This window comes from Halichoerus grypus, chromosome 1 (assembly GCF_964656455.1).
Source record: "Halichoerus grypus chromosome 1, mHalGry1.hap1.1, whole genome shotgun sequence".
NCBI classification, from domain to species: Eukaryota; Metazoa; Chordata; class Mammalia; order Carnivora; family Phocidae; genus Halichoerus; species Halichoerus grypus.
Window position 1 is genome coordinate 207,791,850 of NC_135712.1, and position 20,266 is coordinate 207,812,115.

General features: G+C 57.5%; 3 protein-coding genes across 4 annotated transcripts; 1 reads left to right on the plus strand and 2 right to left on the minus strand.

Moving 5' to 3' along the window:
- Positions 1-1,334: 1,334 nt before the first annotated feature.
- Positions 1,335-5,617, minus strand: BEST2 (bestrophin 2). The gene is made up of 9 exons (XM_036110843.2): positions 5,261-5,617; positions 5,056-5,150; positions 4,134-4,367; positions 3,877-4,031; positions 3,457-3,534; positions 3,127-3,279; positions 2,960-3,040; positions 2,649-2,803; positions 1,335-2,177 (listed from the first exon to the last, which is right to left on the minus strand). Exons 1-9 carry the CDS (start codon positions 5,410-5,412, stop codon positions 1,754-1,756), a joined length of 1,527 nt encoding a protein of 508 aa, XP_035966736.1. The 5' UTR covers positions 5,413-5,617; the 3' UTR covers positions 1,335-1,753.
- Positions 5,618-9,147: 3,530 nt separating this feature from the next.
- On the minus strand, positions 9,148-14,964 carry GET3 (guided entry of tail-anchored proteins factor 3, ATPase). The gene is made up of 7 exons (XM_036110844.2): positions 14,768-14,964; positions 13,779-13,926; positions 11,193-11,341; positions 10,958-11,108; positions 10,195-10,302; positions 9,908-10,105; positions 9,148-9,497 (listed from the first exon to the last, which is right to left on the minus strand). The coding sequence occupies exons 1-7, from the start codon at positions 14,926-14,928 to the stop codon at positions 9,366-9,368; spliced, it is 1,047 nt and encodes a 348-aa protein (XP_035966737.1). The 5' UTR covers positions 14,929-14,964; the 3' UTR covers positions 9,148-9,365.
- A 1,417-nt stretch (positions 14,965-16,381) lies between these two features.
- TRIR (telomerase RNA component interacting RNase) lies at positions 16,382-19,841 on the plus strand. 2 transcript variants are annotated; one of them, XM_036110895.2, is made up of 3 exons: positions 16,400-16,830; positions 19,014-19,091; positions 19,413-19,841. In XM_036110895.2, the coding sequence occupies exons 1-3, from the start codon at positions 16,477-16,479 to the stop codon at positions 19,518-19,520; spliced, it is 540 nt and encodes a 179-aa protein (XP_035966788.2). In that variant the 5' UTR covers positions 16,400-16,476; the 3' UTR covers positions 19,521-19,841. The 2 variants fall into 2 exon arrangements, with proteins under 2 accessions (XP_035966789.2, XP_035966788.2); XM_036110896.2 differs by lacking the exon at positions 19,413-19,841 and having other exon boundaries at positions 16,382-16,807; positions 19,014-19,090.
- The last annotated feature ends 425 nt before the right edge of the window (positions 19,842-20,266 follow it).

Here is a 20,266-nt window from a genome sequence, read left to right on the forward strand (position 1 = left end):
AAAGTTTGATGTGAGAAGTGCTACAGAGAAAAAGAAAGCAGGCAGAGTGATGGGGATGTGGGACGTCCATTTGGGATGTGGTGGTTTTATTTTTTTATTTTTTTAAAGATTTTATTTATTTATTTGAGAGAGAGAGAGAGAAACAGCATGAGAGGGGATAGGGTCAGAGGGAGAAGCAGGCTCCCCGCTGAGCCGGGAGCCCAATGTGGGACTCGATCCCAGGACTCCGGGATCATGACCTGAGCCGAAGGCAGTTGCTTAACCAACTGAGCCACCCAGGCGCCCCTGGATGTGGTGGTTTTAAATAAAAGGCCAGCAGAAGAGGCCTCACCAAGGAAGTGGCATAATTTAAGCAGAGACCTGAAGGAGGTGAGGGAGGGGCCCTGTAGATATCTGGGAAAGAGTGATCCAGGCAGAGGGAACAGCATATGTGTGAGGCCCTGAGATGAGGCTTTGCTTGGTGGTTAGAGGGACAGTGAGGAGGCCAGTGTGGAGTGAGTGAGGGGAGGAGGGGAAAGAGATGAGGGCAGGGAGATTGTGAACTGTAGGGAGTACTTTTATTCTAAGGAACATGGGAGTCATGTAGGGTTCTAAGGAAAGGAGGGACATTACCTGACTCAGGTATTCATAGGCTCTCCTTGGCTACTGTGGAAGGAACAGACTGGGGGCGGTTAGGGCCAGAGCTGGGAGACAAGGGCAGTGGTCCATGGTCTAGGTGGGTGGGTGGGTGACATCGGTGGCTCTAAGATGTGGGCCCTAGAGGAATGGGAAATGGTTGGATTCTGGATATAATTTGAAGACTGAGCTGATAGGATTTGCTGCTAGGTTGACACGGAGGGGGTAAGAGAACGAGTTGGAGAGGACTCCCAGATTTGGGCCTATCACCCGGAAGGACAAAGCCAACAGATAGGTTGGGGCAGGTTGGGGAGCCAGTAGGGAGCTGGTTTGGGGGGAATGCTCTGTTCAAGGTGCCACATGAAGATCTCGAGGAGGCAGGTGGCTCTCCCAGTCTAGAATCTGGAGAGGGATCCCGGCTGGACTTCTAAATTCACCATATGATTGAATTATGACTGGGAGCTCCGAAGGAGTATTGGAGAAGGCAGTGAATTGGGGCAGAGAAGTCGCTGGCAGAATCATAAAACAAGACTGACAGGAGGAGGCTGTGGTCTGGGGACTGGCTGGTACATTAATGAATGAGTAAAGCCATGGACACATGGGGTCATTTCAGAGGGCAGAGTTTGGGAAGAAGGAGGCAAGGTGCAATCAAAGAATCTGGAGGAATTCTCAAATCTTATTTAGCCTAATTCCTGGCAGGAAGAGTCGGGCTAATAATGTTTGAGTAAAAACCACTAACATTTTATTGAGCACCTATTATGTATCAACATTCTAAAACCGTTATTTCATCCCCATAACTCAATGAGGTAGGCACTCACATCTCCACTTTAAGGAAAGAATGAAGGCAGGGCACACTAATGGGGGCCTTTCAGGCAGTGGAGGGAGGGAAGTAGAGCTGGTAGGAAGGACCGCCTGTTCAAAGAAGCTGGAAGAATCCTTCACCCTGAGCCCAGTGCCTGGCCCACAGGAGGCGCTCCAAGCCCCAGTGCCAGACGTGAAGGCCGGCGCGCAGGAGGCGGGAACGGGTCAAAATCGGACAGGTGGAGTCCACACGCGGCTTATGCAGACCCGGACTGCTGCCTGCGTGCCCCGTCGGCGTTTGTGTCCCTGTCCTTGGGGGATCCTGGGCCTGAGGGCCTCAGGCTAGACTCTCCTCCTCCTCGCCAATGGGGCTGGGCAGCCAGGGTGGAGCCGGGCCCCGGGGCGCGGGCATAGGCACAGTGGTGAAGGGCTCAGCGGCGGGCCCCGGGACGGGCAGCTCGGGGCCGGCGGGGAGCTCCGGCTCTGGCTCCCGCAGGCCGGAGTCGAGCAGCGGGTCCCCGCAACCGCACTCCGGGGCCGCGCCGTCGGGGGCGCCTGCGCACGTGCAGCTGGCGGCTGTGGACGTCTCAGACACGCAGCTGTTCTTGCGGCGCATTAAGGACAGGCGCCGGCCCAGCAGGCCTCCCGCGGCCATGCCTGCGCCTACCGGCAGGAGGCGCTGCAAAAAGTCGCCGTGCGCCTCGCCCAGCGGCCCGTCCACGCCGTCCAGCCGCTGGAACTGCATGTCCTCTTTGGCCAGCCTGTCGGACGGACAGTGGTTCAGCGTTGCGACCTCGCTCCTCTCCTTGGCTGACAGAGCTGGGACAGAGACACGCTGCTTCTCCTGGTTCCATCCATCCCTTTGTCTCACTTATCCCCAAAGACCTCGGTCCTTCTCCTGAGAGCCTGCTTTTATCCTCTGGCTTCGGCTAAGCTCAAATTTAGCTCTTCAAGCCTCAGTCGGGACTGCCGCGTCTCTGGCGCTGCCTCTGGCCGCGCGTCCAATCCTCATCGGCCTTAGCCCTTGGGTCGGCCCCCAGTTAGTGGCCGGGTCCCAGACCTTGACCCGGATCCCTGCCCCCTACCCCCATTCTAGTCCTCACAGACTTTAGGTCTTAGCCGAGTCTCCAAATTGGCCCTGTGCTGGTAGCCCAGAGCCCCTCCAATCGGATCATCCCCCGCAGGGCCAGAAGCGCCTCCTCCGGGAGGCCCCACCCATCCCGCTGGCTCACGTGATATCGAAGGTGGAGCCCTGGAAGGAGGGCTGCTGCCGCAGGAACGCGGTGGCTGCGGTGTAGGGGGCGCGAGCCTCGGTTGCGTCCCAGTACAGATCCTTCTCCAGCATGGCCAGGTCGTCATACATCTCGTCCACGGCCAGCATTGACACCTGCGGGCGTGCACGGGGTGGACCCCTCAGGATGGGCTAGGCGTATGGTGACCAAAAAAAGAAGGATGATGGTTCAGGGTCCAGGCCCGGGCAAGTCTTCGAGGGATGGGGCCAAGGCTGGTTTGGGAGCCCGGGATGGTCTCACCCGAGTCTCACCTGGAAGTTGCGGTCGATCAGAAAGTTGGTCTCAAAGTCATCGTCGTCCTCTCCGAAGGGATTGATGAGCTGCTCGGCTACCTGAAGGGGGAGGGGATAGTTAGGTAGAGCCCTGAGAACCCGTGCCTATCCGACCCCGAGAGTCCCTACCTCTGAGCCCCACCCACCTTGAGCCAGCCCGCATAGAAGAAGAACTGCAGCAGGGTGAAGATGGGCACGCACAGGTCCAGGTTGTGGCCTTCGTAGCCCTGAGCTGGGTCCAGGAACTGGCGACCGATGAGGCAGGCCAGGAAGTAGCTGTACACAGCGATGGTCACCACCTGGGGGCAGGGTGGGTCACCAGGTCAGGGTTCTCCCGGTCTCAGGAGGTCTTGGAGAGACCAGGACTAGGATGGGGCATCACGGATATGGGGTCTCAGCTGGCCCTCAGTCTTCCCTTGAGACCAGTGCGTCAGAGCGTCCGATGCCGGATTTAAACAGAGGCACGGCAGGGTTACCTGGGTATAGACAAGGGGTACGCTGATCCAGTCGTAGTGAAAGAGCATTCCGCACTTGCCCCGAAACACGGTCAGCTCCTGGGTGCAGATACACGTCATGAGAAGGCCTGAATTGCGAGTGCACGCATGGGGATTAGGTGTGGGTACTTGGGATGGAGGTGAGTGGTTACCTGGTGGGATGTGGGCGTGTGCTTCTGGGTCTCCAGGGAGAGTATTTAGTGGTGAGTGTACATCTGGGGTAGGGGGCACTATGCGCCGGGGAGTCGGCCCCCTAGAGATAAGTGTGCACCTGGGGGCTGCTTGGTAAGGGTGTTGGGAATCTGCCTCGGGGGAGGCGCGTGGCAGGCCGCCATCTGACACAATTCCGGGGAGGTGTCATTTCCCTGGAATTTTGTATGAATGACCTCCTGGCGGGCCCACCTCGAGCAGCAGTTTAAGGGCGCTGTTGTCGCGGATGCGGCCCTCACGCCGGGCCTGCGCAGCCAGGTTGGAGAACCAGACGCAGGGCACCCAGTACTTGTTGTAGGACGAGTTCAGGTTCTCGAACTTCTTACGCTCCTCGCGGGTCATAAATCCTGGAGGGGCGAGGTCGGGGTGTGTGTGTGTTGGGGGGGTTACTCGCCCCGCCCCCCCGTTCTCAGCCCCGCCCCCCGCCCCGCTTCAGGCAGGAGCCTCACCCGCCTCCACTACGTGGTCTATGGTGGGGAAGCGCTTGAAGACCGCGGTGCTGACTGAGCGCAGGATAAGCACAGCCGAGAGCCCGGCGTAGCGCATGAGCGTACGCCGGTAGAGGCGGCCCCGCTCGTCGCGTCCGTGCACCGTGCCTGCCACCACGCACATGAGCGCGTCCGGCAGCGGCATGCATAGGTACTGGTTCCACCAGCGGTGCACCACCAGCGTCACATAGAAACCTGCGGGACAGCCGGGAATAGGGGGGCTAAGTGGGGATACTAGGGCCAGCTCGTGGCAAGAGGGATGATAGAGGCTCTGCACCAGAGACACCAGGGGAGGCTTATCACCCACCCACCTCGCGGAGCCACCTGGGCTGGGAATTTGGGGGCCACCCTGGCTATCTGATTGTCACCTGGGATGTGGGATTGGGATGTCAGTATGGAGGTGGAGACACAGGGCCTATGTTCGGGGCACATAGGCAGGTTGTCACCCTGGCCACAAGGAATCACTCGGTTGGGAGCGTGGGGACCTGAAACAGGAGGCTGGGGTCACATGAAGTCACTGACTTGTCAGAGAAATGTCCTCCGGGCGGGACTTGAGAGGATGGAGTCATAGGGGGTCACCGGAGGGGTCCCTGGGACCCAGGACATGTGGGGAGCCACTAGTAGTCTCATGCAGACACAGGTGGGAGACCCTGAGATGACCAGGGATTAAGCCTATGGGTGACACGGAGCTCTCATGGCTTACTGTAACCAGGTGACATCCAAGGTCTCTGGAAATTGGGGCCACACCTGGCATGAAAGATGTAGAAATAAGGGTCTGTTGGGGTTGGATTTGAGGGGGGTCTTCTGAGGAATGGGGTCTCCAAAAGGCCTGGAAATGGGTTTCTTAGTATTAGGGGAATGGGGAACTCAGGAGCGAACGCACCCAGCACGAAAGAGACCGGGATGAGACTGGCATACTGATCACAGTAAATGACGAGCTTCTCGAAGTAGCGCTTCTGCCCTTCGGTCAGCACGAAGCTGCGAGGGAGGGGGCAGGGGGTCACAGGAGAGCCTCCCTCCTGGACACACCCAAGGTCCCTTCCCTAGTCCCCTCCCCCCCCGCGCCTCCCACCCCAGGGCCGCCTCACCGATAGGCGGCACTCAGCGCCATGTAGAGCCCCAGGAAACAGACCAGCTCGCGCCACAGAAGTTTGTAGATGCTCCCGCGCCACAGCAACAGCAGCTGCGAGAAGCCGCCGAAGCGCGCATTGGCCACGCGGGCTGTGTAGGTGACGGTCATCGCAGCCCCGGGCCGGCTGCGCCGAAGGAGAAGGGGCTGAACCGGACCCCAGCCTGTGGGCGGAGGAAAGGGTCCCCCGGGCTGCGGGCAGGGGCGGAGAGGTGCGGGCCGACTCAGCTTCGCGTCCCCAGCCCAGGTTCCGGTCTCCTCCCAGGCCTGCTCAGTCCAGCCCTAGCCCCCAGTCCTTCCCAAGCCCCCTCTCGCAGGCCTCCCTCTTCCCAGGACTCCTGGTCCCAGCTCCTTGCGTCTACCTCTCCTGGCCCTCTCCCTCCATCCTCCATCCCCAAGACCCTTGGGTCCACCAATCAGCCCCAGTAGCCCTCCTTACCTGGGCTCCCATCTACAGCCTTCCCCACTCCCTGAGTCCCCAGCGCCTCAGTTTCTAGAGTCTTAGGACTCCAGCTCTTCCCCAGCCTCGATCCCCTTCTTCAGGTCCCATCTCTGCCCGTCCCCCACCCCACTCCTACAGCTCCCATTCTCAGCCCATCCTCCACCCCTGCACTCCCTTCTTTGAAGCCCTTGGAAGCCCAATCCCCAAGCTTCCAGTTCCCCCAGGCCCTGTACCCCAGGCCCTCTCCCCTGGCTGGTCTCTCCCTTACACAGTTCCCCAAGCCTACCCACCTCCCCACTTAATGGCCCTGGCTCTGCCCCTTCCCCCTTCTCCTGGACCCACCTTGACCTTTCATCTGTCCAATCCCCTCCAGCCTTCAGAGCCCTCAGCTCCCCACCCTGAGGAGTTTGATGGATTCCTGCCTGAGGACCCATCTGTCCTCAGGATCCTCTGTTCCCCCAGGCCTGGGCCCTTCTCACCTGGTGGAGGGTGCAGAGACAAACGGGGCCAGGGACAGAATGGGCGGGTGAATTCAGCTTTAGGTGGGGCTGAGGCCAGACCCCAGGGGGAGGGGGCTGGGGAGTGGGCGTGGGCAGCCCCTCCCTGGCCCGCCCCCACCTTGGCTGCAGCCTCAGAAGTTTGTTTGGAGAAGTCTTGCCAGTTTGTTACCTGGGGCAGGGGGAGCAATCCACCCTGTCCTCCCTTGCTCCTCCCTGTCTCTCTCCCAGTTAGTCACTGGCAGGTCCAAGGGATCTTGGACCTAAGCTGGGGGAGGGGGCAGTGACTGTCTCCTTCCCAGTTCCAGAGACACACACACACTGTTCAGTGAGGCTGTGTCACTCCACACCGTCACAAGGATGCACAAAGAAACACACACCATAGACCCAGACACAAATTTAACTTCTTTTAACACAGCCTCCCACAACCACGGTAACCCAGAGCGCAGTATACACTGTCACAGACTTAAAAAGTCACAGAAGACACGTGTAGCTCTACCCACCCCCAACATTCAATATAGGCAGATGGACCCTAACCCGCCAGGCTCTCGGCTCTCAGGTATCCATCCATATGGTACTCCAGCCACTCAGGAGCACATGGGCAGGGACCTGGGACCCTGCATTCCCTCACGATGGCACGATGTAACAAAGACACGTGCAACATCACACAACCGCTAAGCACAGACCCCAGAATGCCTTCACACAGACAACCGCACGCTGTCACACACGAGGGACCATGCATTTATTCCCGATTTCTCCTGCACAAAGACTGACCTATGGTCACACACCAGATGCATGCACACCTGCCCTCAAAACAGTGGTACATGGTCCTGGGGTCAGAGCAGGGCCCTAAACACACTCATACAAAAGAGACCCCTCCCCTACAGTCCCATAGAGCCTTCTAACTAGATGGGCTCATGCCCATACCCTCCCATAAAATTCACCCGCATTTACACATCAATACATAAGACACTCTCCCCAGTGCTCCCTCAACCATACACACATCTCAGGTCTCACTCTCAGTATTGCCATGAACACACAAGCTTGGGGACACACCTTGTCCCCAAATTTGGCATGGATGTAGACAGATGCTCCCCCTTCACAGACACACTTACAAAGGGGGCACCCCCAGCCTGACACAAATAGCCCCCTCATCCCCAACATCAGACTCATAACCCAGTGTGGAAGGTGCGGAGGCTCAGAGTTCCAACCGTAAGAGGGGCACCCTTAAAGCCCCTTGTGTTCACCGTTCGCACTAGGAGGCCCATTGCAGCCCCGCCCTGCAGCCCTGCCAGCCAGGACACTGTGTTCCCGGCCTGGCAGATGTCTGCCCTGCCCTGGGTAATTAGGAACTGGCCTGGGCTGGCCACCCTCAGACCCAAATCTCCGCTGTCCAGCTGCCGGACAGCCCATAAAAAGGGGAGAGGGAGTGGCGCGGCTAGCTTCAGGGCCTGGGGGAGGGCACGGGCTTCAAGAGGATGCTCTCGGTTCCTGAGCAGAGGCCCCCACTTCCTACGACACGTCCTTACATGCACTACAGCTCGCCCCTACCCTGTGCTCAGCCACCCGCCCCCAACTCACGTGTCCCCACACACTTCTGATTGCTGGCCCCCCGCCGGCCCCGGGGCAGGTTGCCCGAGCTAGTTCACATGCTTAATAATTGTTACAGTGAAGAATAACAAACCCTCCTTGGCAGTTACGTGCCTGGTGCTGTTGTAAAGGCTCTGCTTATTTCATCTCATTGAGTCCTTACAAGCGGACGTAAGAAATTGGTGCTTTTGTTATTCCTGCTATCCAGGTAGGGAAACTGAGGCTCAGATGACACACAGCTTGTGGCACAGCTGGTTTTTGAACCCAGGCAGTTTGGCTCGGAACCTGGGGTCTGTCATAGGTTGCACCACTGTGTTTGTTTACAAGGGCCACCCCAACCTGTCCACATCCAGTGGAATAGTGGGGGGTGGCACGTCTAGGCTTGGGGCTGGGTTCCCCTTACACGCACACCCTGGCACACCCGTGTGCAGCCTGAACACCACTTCTTGACTCATGCATGTCCTCAGGCATCCTCATTCTGTCCCCTCGAGCCAGCACTGGCTTGGAAATTGCAAATGCTCAACGTCACTGCCCCGGTCTTGGGTCTCTCAAGTGGGGATGACACTGGCTGTCCAGGAAGTGGCAGAGGGAGGAGTGAAGGGATATGGGAGCCCACTAAGTCCCTTCCAAGCTGGTGTGCTAAACCCTTCCAGGGTCCGGTGAATTTTCCCATGATTCTGAACAACCACACTTTATGTTTCCATTTAGGGATAAAGAGAGCGGAGCTCAAACTGCAGGAAGCATGCTGCCTATCACTCAGCCTAACACTCAGCGACGCAGACAGGACTTCAGGGGCCCACCTGACCCAAGTCCTCTGCCATCCTGCCTCCTAATTAGCCCCCCTGTTGCAGCCCTGTGCTGGGAAGGGCTGATGCCATCCCATGGGAACAGGAATTGGGGGGTGGAGACTGTTAATCCTCAGTCTGGCAGGCCCAACCTCTGCCCAGGGCGCCCACTAATTCCCAAACCAAACAGCAGGCAGTGCTGGGCCCGCTGCCGGCCTAATCCGTTCCCCACCAGCCTAGGGATGGCCAAGGGGCCTCCCAGTTCCCACGCTCTGAACCTCAAAGGAAGTGGGCAGATGCTCCCCTTCTACTACAGGTTTTATAGCCTCAGCAGGGACACTGCTACCAGAGTTAGAAAAGCACACCCCCTTACTGAAGATACCCTCCTCCCAAAATTATCATAATAAACATACATCTCTATTAGATCTCTGGTGTGACTTGGTCCCTCTAGATGTGCCATCTTTGTGCAGTGTACAACCTGTGCAACGGTACATAAAGATGCTGACCCCTAACTCCTCTACATCAACATCCATCGTGGTTTAAGATCATTTTATTGAGAGGCGAGAGGCAGGGAGAGGTGGGGGGCAGCTACAGCCCCCTCAGCCCCACCAGGGGGAACAGACCTCCTCCCCGCCCCCTGCCCCCCAAGTGGCTCCCCCTATACTATGGGGGGGACTTTGTGCAAACTCTGCCCCCCCAGGGGGGTGGAGGGGGGGTATGAAATGGTAGCAACTGGGGCTGGCAGCAGTGCTACTGGGCACTGGGGGGCTTGTAGGGCTCCAAGAGGAGGGCAGAGAAGGTGTTGACCTTGTCCGCCCCCCGCACCTCGTGGGGCAGCAGCGGCAGCTTCACAATGTGGAAGTCTTCGTACAGGTCCTCCATCTGTGGCCAGGGCACAGGGCAGATGGTGGCAGTCAGGGGGTTGCAGGGCAGGGACAGAATGTCAGGGTCAATGGGAAGGGTCAGGTTGGGGATCTCCCAGGATCAGGGGAGAATGTGGGGCAGGGGCTTCATATGCTGATAGGTGGGAGTGAGACCAGTGAGGTCAGAGATCACTGGGCTGGACCTCCCCCTCCCTGGGGTCAGAGGTACCCAGGCCAGGCCAGCTATTGTCTTCAAGAGCCAGAATTAGGGTTAGGAGCAGGAGGTTGGGGCAGAGGATTAGAAGATAGGATGGAGTAAAAGGTCAGAGAATACAGTAACTGATCCGTGGGGCCTTGGTTGGGCTGGGCCAGGCCCCAACTTCCAGGGTCAAAGGTGTGAGGGCTGGGCAGGCAGTTGGGCATGCACACCTGGTCCAGGTACTTGGCCTGAATCTTGTGGCGGGCCTCACACATCTTGCAGGGCTTCTCAGGGTCAGGGAAGACGAGCTGGTTGACGATGATGTTGTGGGTATCAATCTTGCATTTGGCTAGCTCTTGAATCAGCCGCTCTGTCTCATACAGGGACAGGAACTCAGCAATGCACACGCAGATGAACGTTGTCTGCTCCTGCAGGGCGTGAGAGAGGACAGCGAGGGGCAAGTTCTGGCCCTGTCCCCATCGCAAGCCTCTCACCACCCGCCCGTACCATGACTCACAGGGTCCTTGAACTGTTCGCTGACGGAGCGGATGACGGGCAGCGTCTCCTCCAGCTTGGACGCCAGTTGGTCTGCGTTCATGTCCCCTAGGCCCAGCATGTTGCACATCTGTGGGGAGGACGTGGGAGGCTCACAGCTTACCTGGGGTGCCTTACAGCACCCGGGTTGGGGACTGACACCTCCTGGGGTTAAAGGTCCTCAAGCAGACCACAGGGGTCAAGCCAGCTCGGCCATTTCTGGGGGTTTGTGGCCAGGGGGCTTGACTTCCTGGAGCCTCAGTTTCCCCACATGTAGACCTTACCTCCAACAGCTGTTGTACTGACCACACACCACCAGGGAGAGGGTGGCGGCGGTGGTGTGCCTAAATGTGGGGGCATTGGGCTTGTCATGTTGTCCTGCTAAGAACCACCCATGGGACACCCGTATGGCCTCCATTTGACAGACAAGGAAGGTGAGACCCAGAGAAGTGAAGTGACTTGCTTGAGGTCCCAGAGTCGTGTCACACCAGACTGTAAAGCATTTGAGCCCAGGCCGCCTGGCTCTGGAATATGTGTTTTCAAGCTCTGCCTGGAGCACTCCGCGGGTGGGGGCAAGACACGAGTCCTATGGAGTAGGCGGACAGCCCCCCCACCCCCATGGTGGAGGATCCATCCCATCCGGTGGGGAACCACGGACTGAGAGGGCGTGTGTGCGGAAGGCCTTTGTCAGTGCAGGTCTGCACACTGACACAGGGGGTGCCCGGATGCCCTGGGGCCCTGCCTGCCTGGGAGATGAAGGGGCTGATCTGGTTCTTGATCTGCATGAGGCGGCCTAGGCCCCGCTCCACGATGGTGGGGAAGTTGAGCAGCCTCAGTGTGTGGCCGGTGGGCGCCGTGTCGAACACCACCACCGAGAAGTTCATGCCCTTCACCAGCCTGCGGGGGAGAGGAGGATCAGGCCCGTTTGCCCCCTTCCACCCCAGCCTTACACAGCACCCTCCCCTATTGGCAGGGCCTGACCTCATGACCTCTGCGTAGCTCATGGCCTCGTCAATGCCGGGGAAGGCACTCATGGCCTCCTGCATCATCTTCTTGCCCATGCTGAGCATGTTGTCCTCCTCGAAGAACTCGTCAGGCAATTCGGCCACGCCAAGGCTGGGGTCAATCTCCTGAGGGCCGAGGGATCAAGACTCAGGTGCTGCTGCCGCCGGACCTTCCCACCCAGGCACCAGGCGCAAGAGCCCATGAAGGGCCCCGAATACCAACCTTCATCAGTTCATGGCTGGGGATACCCCTGAGGCACTTCAGGTCTCGTGTGGTCACACAAGTGGTCAAACCATTTCACAAGCAGATGGAAAATTGTAAACTGTGATCAGTGCCCCAGAGGGAAGTCAGAGCCCATGGCTGGGCCCTTGCATTGGCCGTTCCCCAAATGGGGCCCCGACCTCGTCCAGATCATTTCTCTAACAGGAGCCCTCCCTGACCATCCCATCTAACAATGTCGCCCCAGCTCCCCCTGCCCTGCCTTCATTTCTCCTTAACCCCGAGCCCCAGCTCACATGGTTTACTCAGCACGTTCATCACCTTTATCAGCTGTCAGCACTGCGAAGCCCACAGTGGGTCCTCAACATGTATGTAGAATCCATGAAGGGATGATTGTCCCCGGGCTGTCTGGTCTGCTCTGGACTCAGTGCCTCTCTCTCCATCCTCCTCCCATGTCACCTCTTGGTGACTTCACAGGTCCCATGGTGAAGCCCCCAACTCGCTGGCCTCAGAGGTCATTTCCCTGCAGGGAGCATGCCCACCCATCACCCCTGACAGTCACAACCTTGATGGGTTGTTGCCAGTAACTGGGCCACCTCTAAGCTCCCACACCTCACTCCCTGACCTGGGCCTCCTTGCCTCCTACCTCTTTGGGCCATCTTGTCCCCACACCCCTGCCCCATTGTTCACTGTCAGTGTCCCTCGTGGCCGGCACCCTTCTCCAGCCTGGGCTCCATAGGGTGCCTCTGCAGACACTCCCTTTTCCCCGTGGCTGGCGACATCCCCACTCTGGTTATTCCCAGCTCTCTGGTATAGCTGCACCGAGGTGAACAGCTGGGGAACGCACTTGATGAATAATTCCCACGTTGCTCCCCATTCCTGAACACAACTCTCCAACAGGCACTCAAGCCAGACACACCCTCGGGAGTTTCTTCTTTCTCCTCAAACCCCATCCATCCCGTTCACCCCCTGTTCTCTGCTGAGACCAGTGCTGTGCCCGATTAGAAAAAGAAGCCACTCATCTGCCAACACCCTCATCTCCTCCCAGGAAATGTCCCCATGCCCACCCCACCCCCCTGTCCCTCCCTGCCCTGCTTCCATGTCCTGGGTCTGTGAGCTGAATGGAACTCGCACCCACCTACCTGCCTGAGGACCGTCCTCTGCCAGCATCCTTGCTCCCTCCCACAGCATCACTTGTCCCTCCCTGTTGGAGCGTTTACATCAGCAAACAAACATACTCTGGCATCTCCTTTCTCCCCCCGCCCCCCCAAAAAAAGCCTCCTTAACACCACCCACCCTCAGCTCCCTCCAGCAATGGCCCTATTTCTCAGCCACCATGATGGCGATCACTGTCCCCACTCCTCAGCTCACCCACTCTGTGCAGGCTTTTGCCCCCATCCCCTATTCCCAGAGTGGTCTCTCTAGATCTGATGTGCCTGCTGAAGCCCACTATTTCTTCCCACCGAGTCCCTCTGTCCTGGAGCTCAGGAGCTCACGATGCCTGGCTTCCTCCCACTTCACCTGTGGCTCCTTCTTGGCCTCCTTCACTGGTACCCGCACCCCTCCCCCCAGCTGGACCCTAAATGTTGATGTGACCTCAGTTTGTTTCTGGGCTTCTCCGTTCTCTCTCATTCTCCTCCACTTGCGCAGCTTTAAATACCATCCTTGAGACAATGACTCCCAAATCAACCCCAACCTCTTCGAAGCTCACATATCTCACATAACTAAGCCACTGTCCTGGCATCTCCACTTGGATGTCCAGTGGGCACCCTGGATTCACTGGGACCAAAATGGAATTCCTTGTTTGTCCCTTCGAAACCTGCTTCTCTCCTAGTCGCCCCCATCCTGGCTGTCGAGGGAGCCAACTAAGAGACGTACTTAGTTCACTTCTTTCCCTTGCCCATTACAACCAAACATCTGTTTTAATTCCAAAATACATTCCAAATGTGACCACTTCTCCCAACATTCTGCCCCCACCTGAGTTTCTCCGCACGGCAGTCATAGGTAACTTTTTGAAAAATGAATTTGGACATGACACTGCCCTGCTTAAAATGAACAGCTTCCTATTAAACTTGGAATCAAACATAACTGCTCCCAGGGGCCTGTAAGGTCCTATACCACGTAGCTGTGATTGACCTATGACATCTCCTTCCTCCCCTTGTTTGCTAAACTCTGGTCACTCTGGCCTCCTTTCTGCTCCGCAAACATTCCTCATTCGTTCTCCTGTGGGTACGTTGAGGGATGATGCAGAATAGGCAGGGCATGGTAGCTGATGGTGGGTGTTCACAGAGAGGGCCTGAACGGCCTTTGCCAGAGTGGGGAGCTGAGCCCACCTCCACTCACCATGGCGAAGAGGTTGTCATAGCCTTTGACCTTGGTGGGCACCTTGGAGAACTTCTGGTCAAATGCATCGGAGATGTTGTGGGCTGGGTCGGTGGAGATGATCAGAACACTCTCCCGCCCCTTGGACAGCTGGACCGCTAGGCTGCAGCTGGGCAAGGGAAAGGTCAAAAGGCAGGGAGTGAGGGGTCAGGCTCTGCTACCTAGGTCTGCAAGGGGTTATATAGGGCCCAGGAGCAGGGGACCTGGATTAACAGGGGCCTTGAGACAGAATATGGGTAACTGTGGAATCAAGACTTAATCCCTATATAGGGACCTTCTCAGACTTCACCTACTGACCCCTCTGGGTGACTACAGTGGTAAGGTTCAGCTGTCCGGGCCGGTCTGGCCTGATGCCTGCTGCTTCTTTGTTGGCACAGAGTGGCACGGTCCAGCTGTCCAGCCAGCCTAGCTTGACCCTGTGCCCCCTCCCTAAACGCTAAGCTAAGGGGTCCCTTGCATCGCCCGCTAAATTCAGGATGGTTCAGTCCACTTGTTCAGGGTAATTTGCCCCAGGGACCCCTCCCCCTCCTCCCAGCCGACTGGTATGGTCTAATCACGTGCCTCCCCTCCCGCCTACCACCTCTACCCCCACGTGGCCAGAGAATGGCAAGGTTCACCAGACTAGGATAGCTTGCCCCTCCCCCTACTCCGAGCTCACTCTGGTACCGTCCAGCAGATTGGGACACCTAAGTGCTCTCCTGCGTCCCGTGCGCTGGGTTCAATGTGGTCCTACCCTTGAACCCCAACGGGGGCGGTCCAAAACAGAGGGTTCCAGGCCTGCATTCAGGCAATATCTTCCATTTGCCCCAGGTAACTTCTGGGAGTACGATCCGGAAGACCCCGGCCCAGCCCCCTTTCTCGGCTTGGGGTGGAAGAGCCAGTCCCGAACCTCCCCTTCGCCCAGTGGTACATCCCACCCGTCTTCCCGGCCCCCGCCGCAGCTTCCTTACCTGCAGGTGGTCTTGCCAACGCCACCCTTGCCCCCGACGAAGATCCACTTAAGGCTGCGCTGCTCGATGATGTTGCTAAGCGTGGGCTCCAGCGGCTCCACATCAGGCGCATCCTCAAACTCCTCTGCCTCAACCCCCCACCCGGCCACCCCTGCCGCCATCTTGGAACCGGCTCACGTGATCAAGCGGAGCGCACCACGAAAAGAACCTACAGGGGAAATTGCCTAGCACATACCCATCAAGTCTAGGAGCCTGAATTAATTTCCTCATGGCCCGATTTTTAGGAGATAATAGAAACTATATTTCCAATGTCTTTCGCTTCCAGGGTTCACTTAGTCGCCCTCTTGTCCAAGTTTTTTCAAAGACTCCCCCTGCCGATTAACATATTGGTACTTTTCAGTCTACTCCCCTTCTCTGATTGGTTCCCAAGTCTCTCAGCTCTCCTTTCATTGGCTACATTTTTTCTCACTTTCACCAATCATTCTCACCTCCCCGTAGCCGCCAACCTCTCCTTAGCAACCAGCCAAACACCAAGTCCATGCCCTTTCCATGAAGTTAGATCCGAGGTCCGCCCTGGCCTGACTCCATAGGTTCAACTTCTTGTCGATCATTTGTCCTTATTCTCCAAAATGGGTCCCAACATCGCCTCAGGTCCGTCTCCTCTGCTATCCAATTGGCTGTGAGCCACCTGGCTCTTGACGCAAACCAATCAGAGACGAACCGATTAGTTGGCTGAAGACAGGTCCCTGGACTGCAAGTGGATTAGAGGGAGAACAAGTCCCGTAGTGGGCAAGGTCCGCCGATCTTCGTCCAGTGCGCCCTGAGCCCCATGCTGGGCAGGCCAGGGCAGGGACCACACCTACAACTGTGCTCCTCGTCATAGAAGGGGCTCTATTCCCAGAAACCTTCTTGCACTTTGCTCCCTGTTCGAGGGGAGACTCTAGCGAATTCCCTGTTTGAACCTCTGTCCTGGGCAGGAATACAAGATGAGTGCCAGGCCTTTGGCGAACACTCTTAACCTTAGATAGACTATAGCCTAAAAATACCCGCGACTTCATTTGAGTACTCCAGCCCATAACACCCTTATTCTCAGTGGGGACCCCAACTCCACGGAGCCAGCTGTATTCCCATTCCCAAATGAGAGCTCCATCCCAGAGACAGGTACCCAACCAAACCAGAGATATCCCCATTTCTAGTCGGGAGGGTGTGTGTGTGCGTGTGTGTTTAGGCTAGATATCTGCCCTCTAGACCGAGTTCGGGACCTCGGTTTCTTTTTTTTTTTTTTTTTGGGACCTCGGTTTCGAGGTGTCAGTTGAACACACAGTCTTAGACGGGGTCCTTTCCCTCAGAGATTATCCCTGGTGCCAGAAGGGGATCCTAGCCCCGGAAAGGTAATATGCCCCCAGTTTCAAGTGGGAACCTCACTCCGGAGACCAGCTACAGCCCCAGTCCCAGACAATGGTTCCAGTCCCAGGGAAACCGCCCAAATCTAGACGGATTATAAAAATCCGCGTGGCTGGCTGGGCGGGCCCGTGGCGTCAGGTTTTACCCCTTATTCGCCCCGCCCCTTATACCCCGCCCCTACTGCGGACGCTTGAGGGCCAGACCGCTCTTCCCGGCATGCATTGCCCGGGACGGGGCAAGTCGGGCGCCAAGCGCCGGGCCGGAGCCGCCTTCCCGGAGTCCTTTGCGCGGCACCTGGCGACAAAATGGCTGCCCGAGGGAGACGGGCGGAGCCTCCGGGCCGGGAGGCGCCGGGCCCCGCGGGCGGCGGCGGTGTCGGGAGCCGATGGGCTGAGTCGGGGCCCGGGACGTCGCCCGAGAGCGGGGACGAGGAAGCGTCGGGCGCGGGTTCTAGCCCGGTGTCGGGCGGTGTGAACTTGTTCGCCAACGACGGCAGCTTCCTGGAGCTGTTCAAGCGGAAGATGGAGGAGGAGCAGCGGCAGCGGCAGGAGGAGCCGCCCCCGGGCCCGCCGCGACCCGACCAGCCTGCCGCCGCCGCCGCCGCCGCGGGCCCTGGGGATCTGAAGAGGAAGGGCGGCCCGGGCCCCACGCTCAGCTTCGTAAGGAGCCGCGGGGGTGGGGGCGGGCGCCGGGGCCTGCCTTGGCAGAGGGAATCGGGGCCCGAGAAAGGGAATCGGGATCCAGGTCCACCCTCCGGCCCCGATGAGGGGGCCGTCCGGTCGCCCGCTGAGGATCCGGAACCTGGATTCTCGACGAGAGGTTTGGGGGCGGGGGTGGGGACCCCCGGAGACCGCCCGCGGGGACCGGGAGCCAGGCAGTTGCATTCGAAACAGCGCTCCGGGGATGGGGAAATCAGGATACCGGGATTCCTATTTGAGTGGTACTTAAACTTGGATACTGGGACCATCTCCCACTATGGGGAAGAGGGGCAAATTCAAATCTGGAATCTGAGCTGTGTGGATTAGAGACTCAGTGCTTAACTGTGTGACCTTAGGAAATTTGTTCTGTTTTCCCTGAGTCTCGTTTGTCCGGTGTCCATTTATTGAGCACCATACCTTATGCTGAGCATTGTGCTGGGTGCTGGATGTGCCGTGTTGAACATGACAAGATCGTTTTCCTGGAGTGTCTGGGCTGGCCTACCCTCAATTTTCCCATTTGCAAAAATGGTTACCATCGCATCTTGTGATGTGATGAGGGTTCTGTGAGGCCATCCCGGAGGTTAGTACAGGGTTTGTCTTAAACGAAGGGCTAAACCACCAGTGGTTTTTAGTTGGGAATGAACAATCTCCCCCCCCCCCCCCCCACAAGCCCCCTCAAATTTGGCAGTCTGGAGAAATTTTTGGTTGTCAGAATTGGGGGAGGGGTGCTGTTGACATCTCTGAGTAAAGACTAGAGATGCTGCTCAACGTCCTACAATGCACAGGATAGTTCCCCCCACCCCGCAAAAATGATCCAGCTCAAAATGTCACTAGTGTGAGGTCAAGAAACTCTAGGCTAAATAAATGGCAACTATATTGATGGTCAAGTCTGAGCTTGCTTTGTTTCTGGTATTGAGATCAAGTCCCTGGAGGCCCCTGGCTGGCTCAGTCGGTAGAACACGCAACTCTTGATCTCAGGGTCTAGAGTTCAAGACCCACGTTGGGTGTACAGCCTATTTAAAAAAAAAAAAAAAAAAAAGACATACTTAAAGGTTTCTTTAATAACCAAGAAAGAAAGAAAGAGGAAAAAAAAGAAAAAGAAGTAGCTAATTCACAGCCCAGGTATTAATTTGTTCAGAGATCAAGTCCCTGTGGTGTGGAGGAAAGTGTTGACTTGAGAGTAACAGACTGGAGGTCAAGTCTTAACTCCAGCAGTGTGATTTCGGGCAAGTGATTTAACCTCTCCAAGCCTCATTTTCTTCATTTGTTAAAAGTGAGTGGGGGTAGTCCCAGCAGCACGGGTTACTTAATGCTGGCTGAGGGGTAGAACGGGAGGATGTCTGTAAAGCCTGTTGCTGCCCGTGGACACAGAAAGTGCTCAGTGGGAGAAGGTGGAGGACCAGGATGAGGTCTAGAGTGAGACTTCTTTTGGAGGAAGGGAGAGTGTCAGGATTCTAGGTTCCTGGCTTGGTGTAAGAACCAGAGGTGGAGGCCGAGTGACCCTTTGTGAGCGGGAGTAGCAGTAGTTGTCACTGCCTTTTTCATTTCTTCATCGAGGGGCACCTTAAAGAGGCCAGGTTAGGTGCAGGGGACACAGTGTCCTTTGTTGGGTAAGGATGCTGCTCTGTGACGTGGACCCATCTGACCCTGAATCCAGTTCCATTGCTTGCTGCCAACCAAGGGTAGGCCCTCTTCTTTCTCAAAGGTGTACCCTCATCTATAAAATGGGGATGGTTGTAAGCTTCCTCTTGGAGCAGCCGTGAAAGTGAAGGATGATACATCCAAAGTACTTGGCACAGAGCTTAGCATACAGTGAGTGCTCAGTAAAGGGAGCTGTTGCTGCCTGTGTGGTCCCTGCTAGGGGAGGGTGAGGACAGCCGGTCCCCACTGATGTGGGGGTTCTTCTTGCTTTTGGGGAGGGCAGCCCAGGGGCCCACGACTGCCAGGGCATCATGGGCCCAGGGCAGACGCTAAGAGTCGCGTGTGCTCCTCTCTGATTGCTGCGCAGGTCGGCCGGCTGGCGGAGCTGGGCGCGGCGTCGGGACGGGCCACCGGGCCGGGCTAGGAAGGTGTAGTGGGCCTCAGCGCCGCCAAGGCCGGGCCCGGCTCCTGTAACCGTTGCAGTCTTCTGTCCCTTCACCCAGGTGGGCAAGCGCAGAGGCGGAAACAAACTAGCCCTCAAGACGGGAATAGTAGCCAAGAAGCAGAAGACGGAGGATGAGGTGAGCAGGCTGGGTGAGGGGGCCCACCCGCGGTGCCTTTCCCTTCCAGCCTCAGTGCCTGGCTGCTGAGCCCTTTCCCTTCTGTCCAGCCCCTGGGGCCTTGGATGCGGGGGCTGGGTGGGGGAGGAGGGCTTTCAACAGTTTCCCCAGATAAATTGAGTCTGCACATCTTTACTTCAAACCCACGACCTTAAGGGTGACACGGGGTGGGTGTGTGTGTGTGTGTGGGGGGGTGTCAGCTGTCTCAGGACAGTCCTGACCCCAGTTCCTGGCCTCCTTGGTATCCCCTTGCAACCCCTGTGTGCCCCCCCCCCCCCACAGGTATTAACAAGTAAAGGTGACGCATGGGCCAAGTACATGGCAGAGGTGAAAAAGTACAAAGCCCATCAGTGTGGTGATGATGATAAAACTCGGCCCCTGGTGAAATGACCCCCTTCCCTGCCTGCCTACGGCCTGGGACTCTCTGCGATGTACATAACTATTTAATGCAGCGGCAGCGGCGGCAGCCTTTACCCCCCCCAAGGACTTCTACACAGAAGGAAATCGAGATGCTTCCCGCAGCCGCGGACGATTCTCCAGGACTCTTTTTTACCTTGAGCACTTGCCTCCTGAGACTTATAGAACAGTGGTTTACTGTCCCCTCTCCTCCCACCTCCTTGCTCTCTCTGGCTCCTTCTTTCTTCCTCCCCCCACCCCCACCCCCTCTTAGCCATCACTTCTGGGAAGTAAAGAACTTGACTTAGTGCCGGAGCGGTGTGCTTGGTTTGCCTTCTTTGTTCTCCACCCTGAGCACTCCCCTCCCCCCATTGCCTGGTCCTACACCTGGTCCTGGGTCTGGCATGGTGAGGGAGTTATTTGGGGGTGTGGGGAGGACAGGGGTGCATCCCCTCCTGTTGGCCTGGACTCTCCTCAGGACCCACTTCCCCCTGCCCCTGACAGAGCCCCAGTGTTGCTGCTCATGTTCAGTGTCCCATCACAGCCCCATTAGGCTGGGCCAGAGCTGTCAGTTTGTTCATTCAGCTGACACTTGATGAGAGCCTGCTGTGTGCCTCTGCTGTCCTGGGCCTCGGGGCCCTAACAGTGAGCAGAACAGACCATGGACACTCCCTGCCCTTCTGGAAAGAAACAGACAAAAAGGGGAAGCCGTTTTGGGAGGTGACTGGGAAAAAATACAG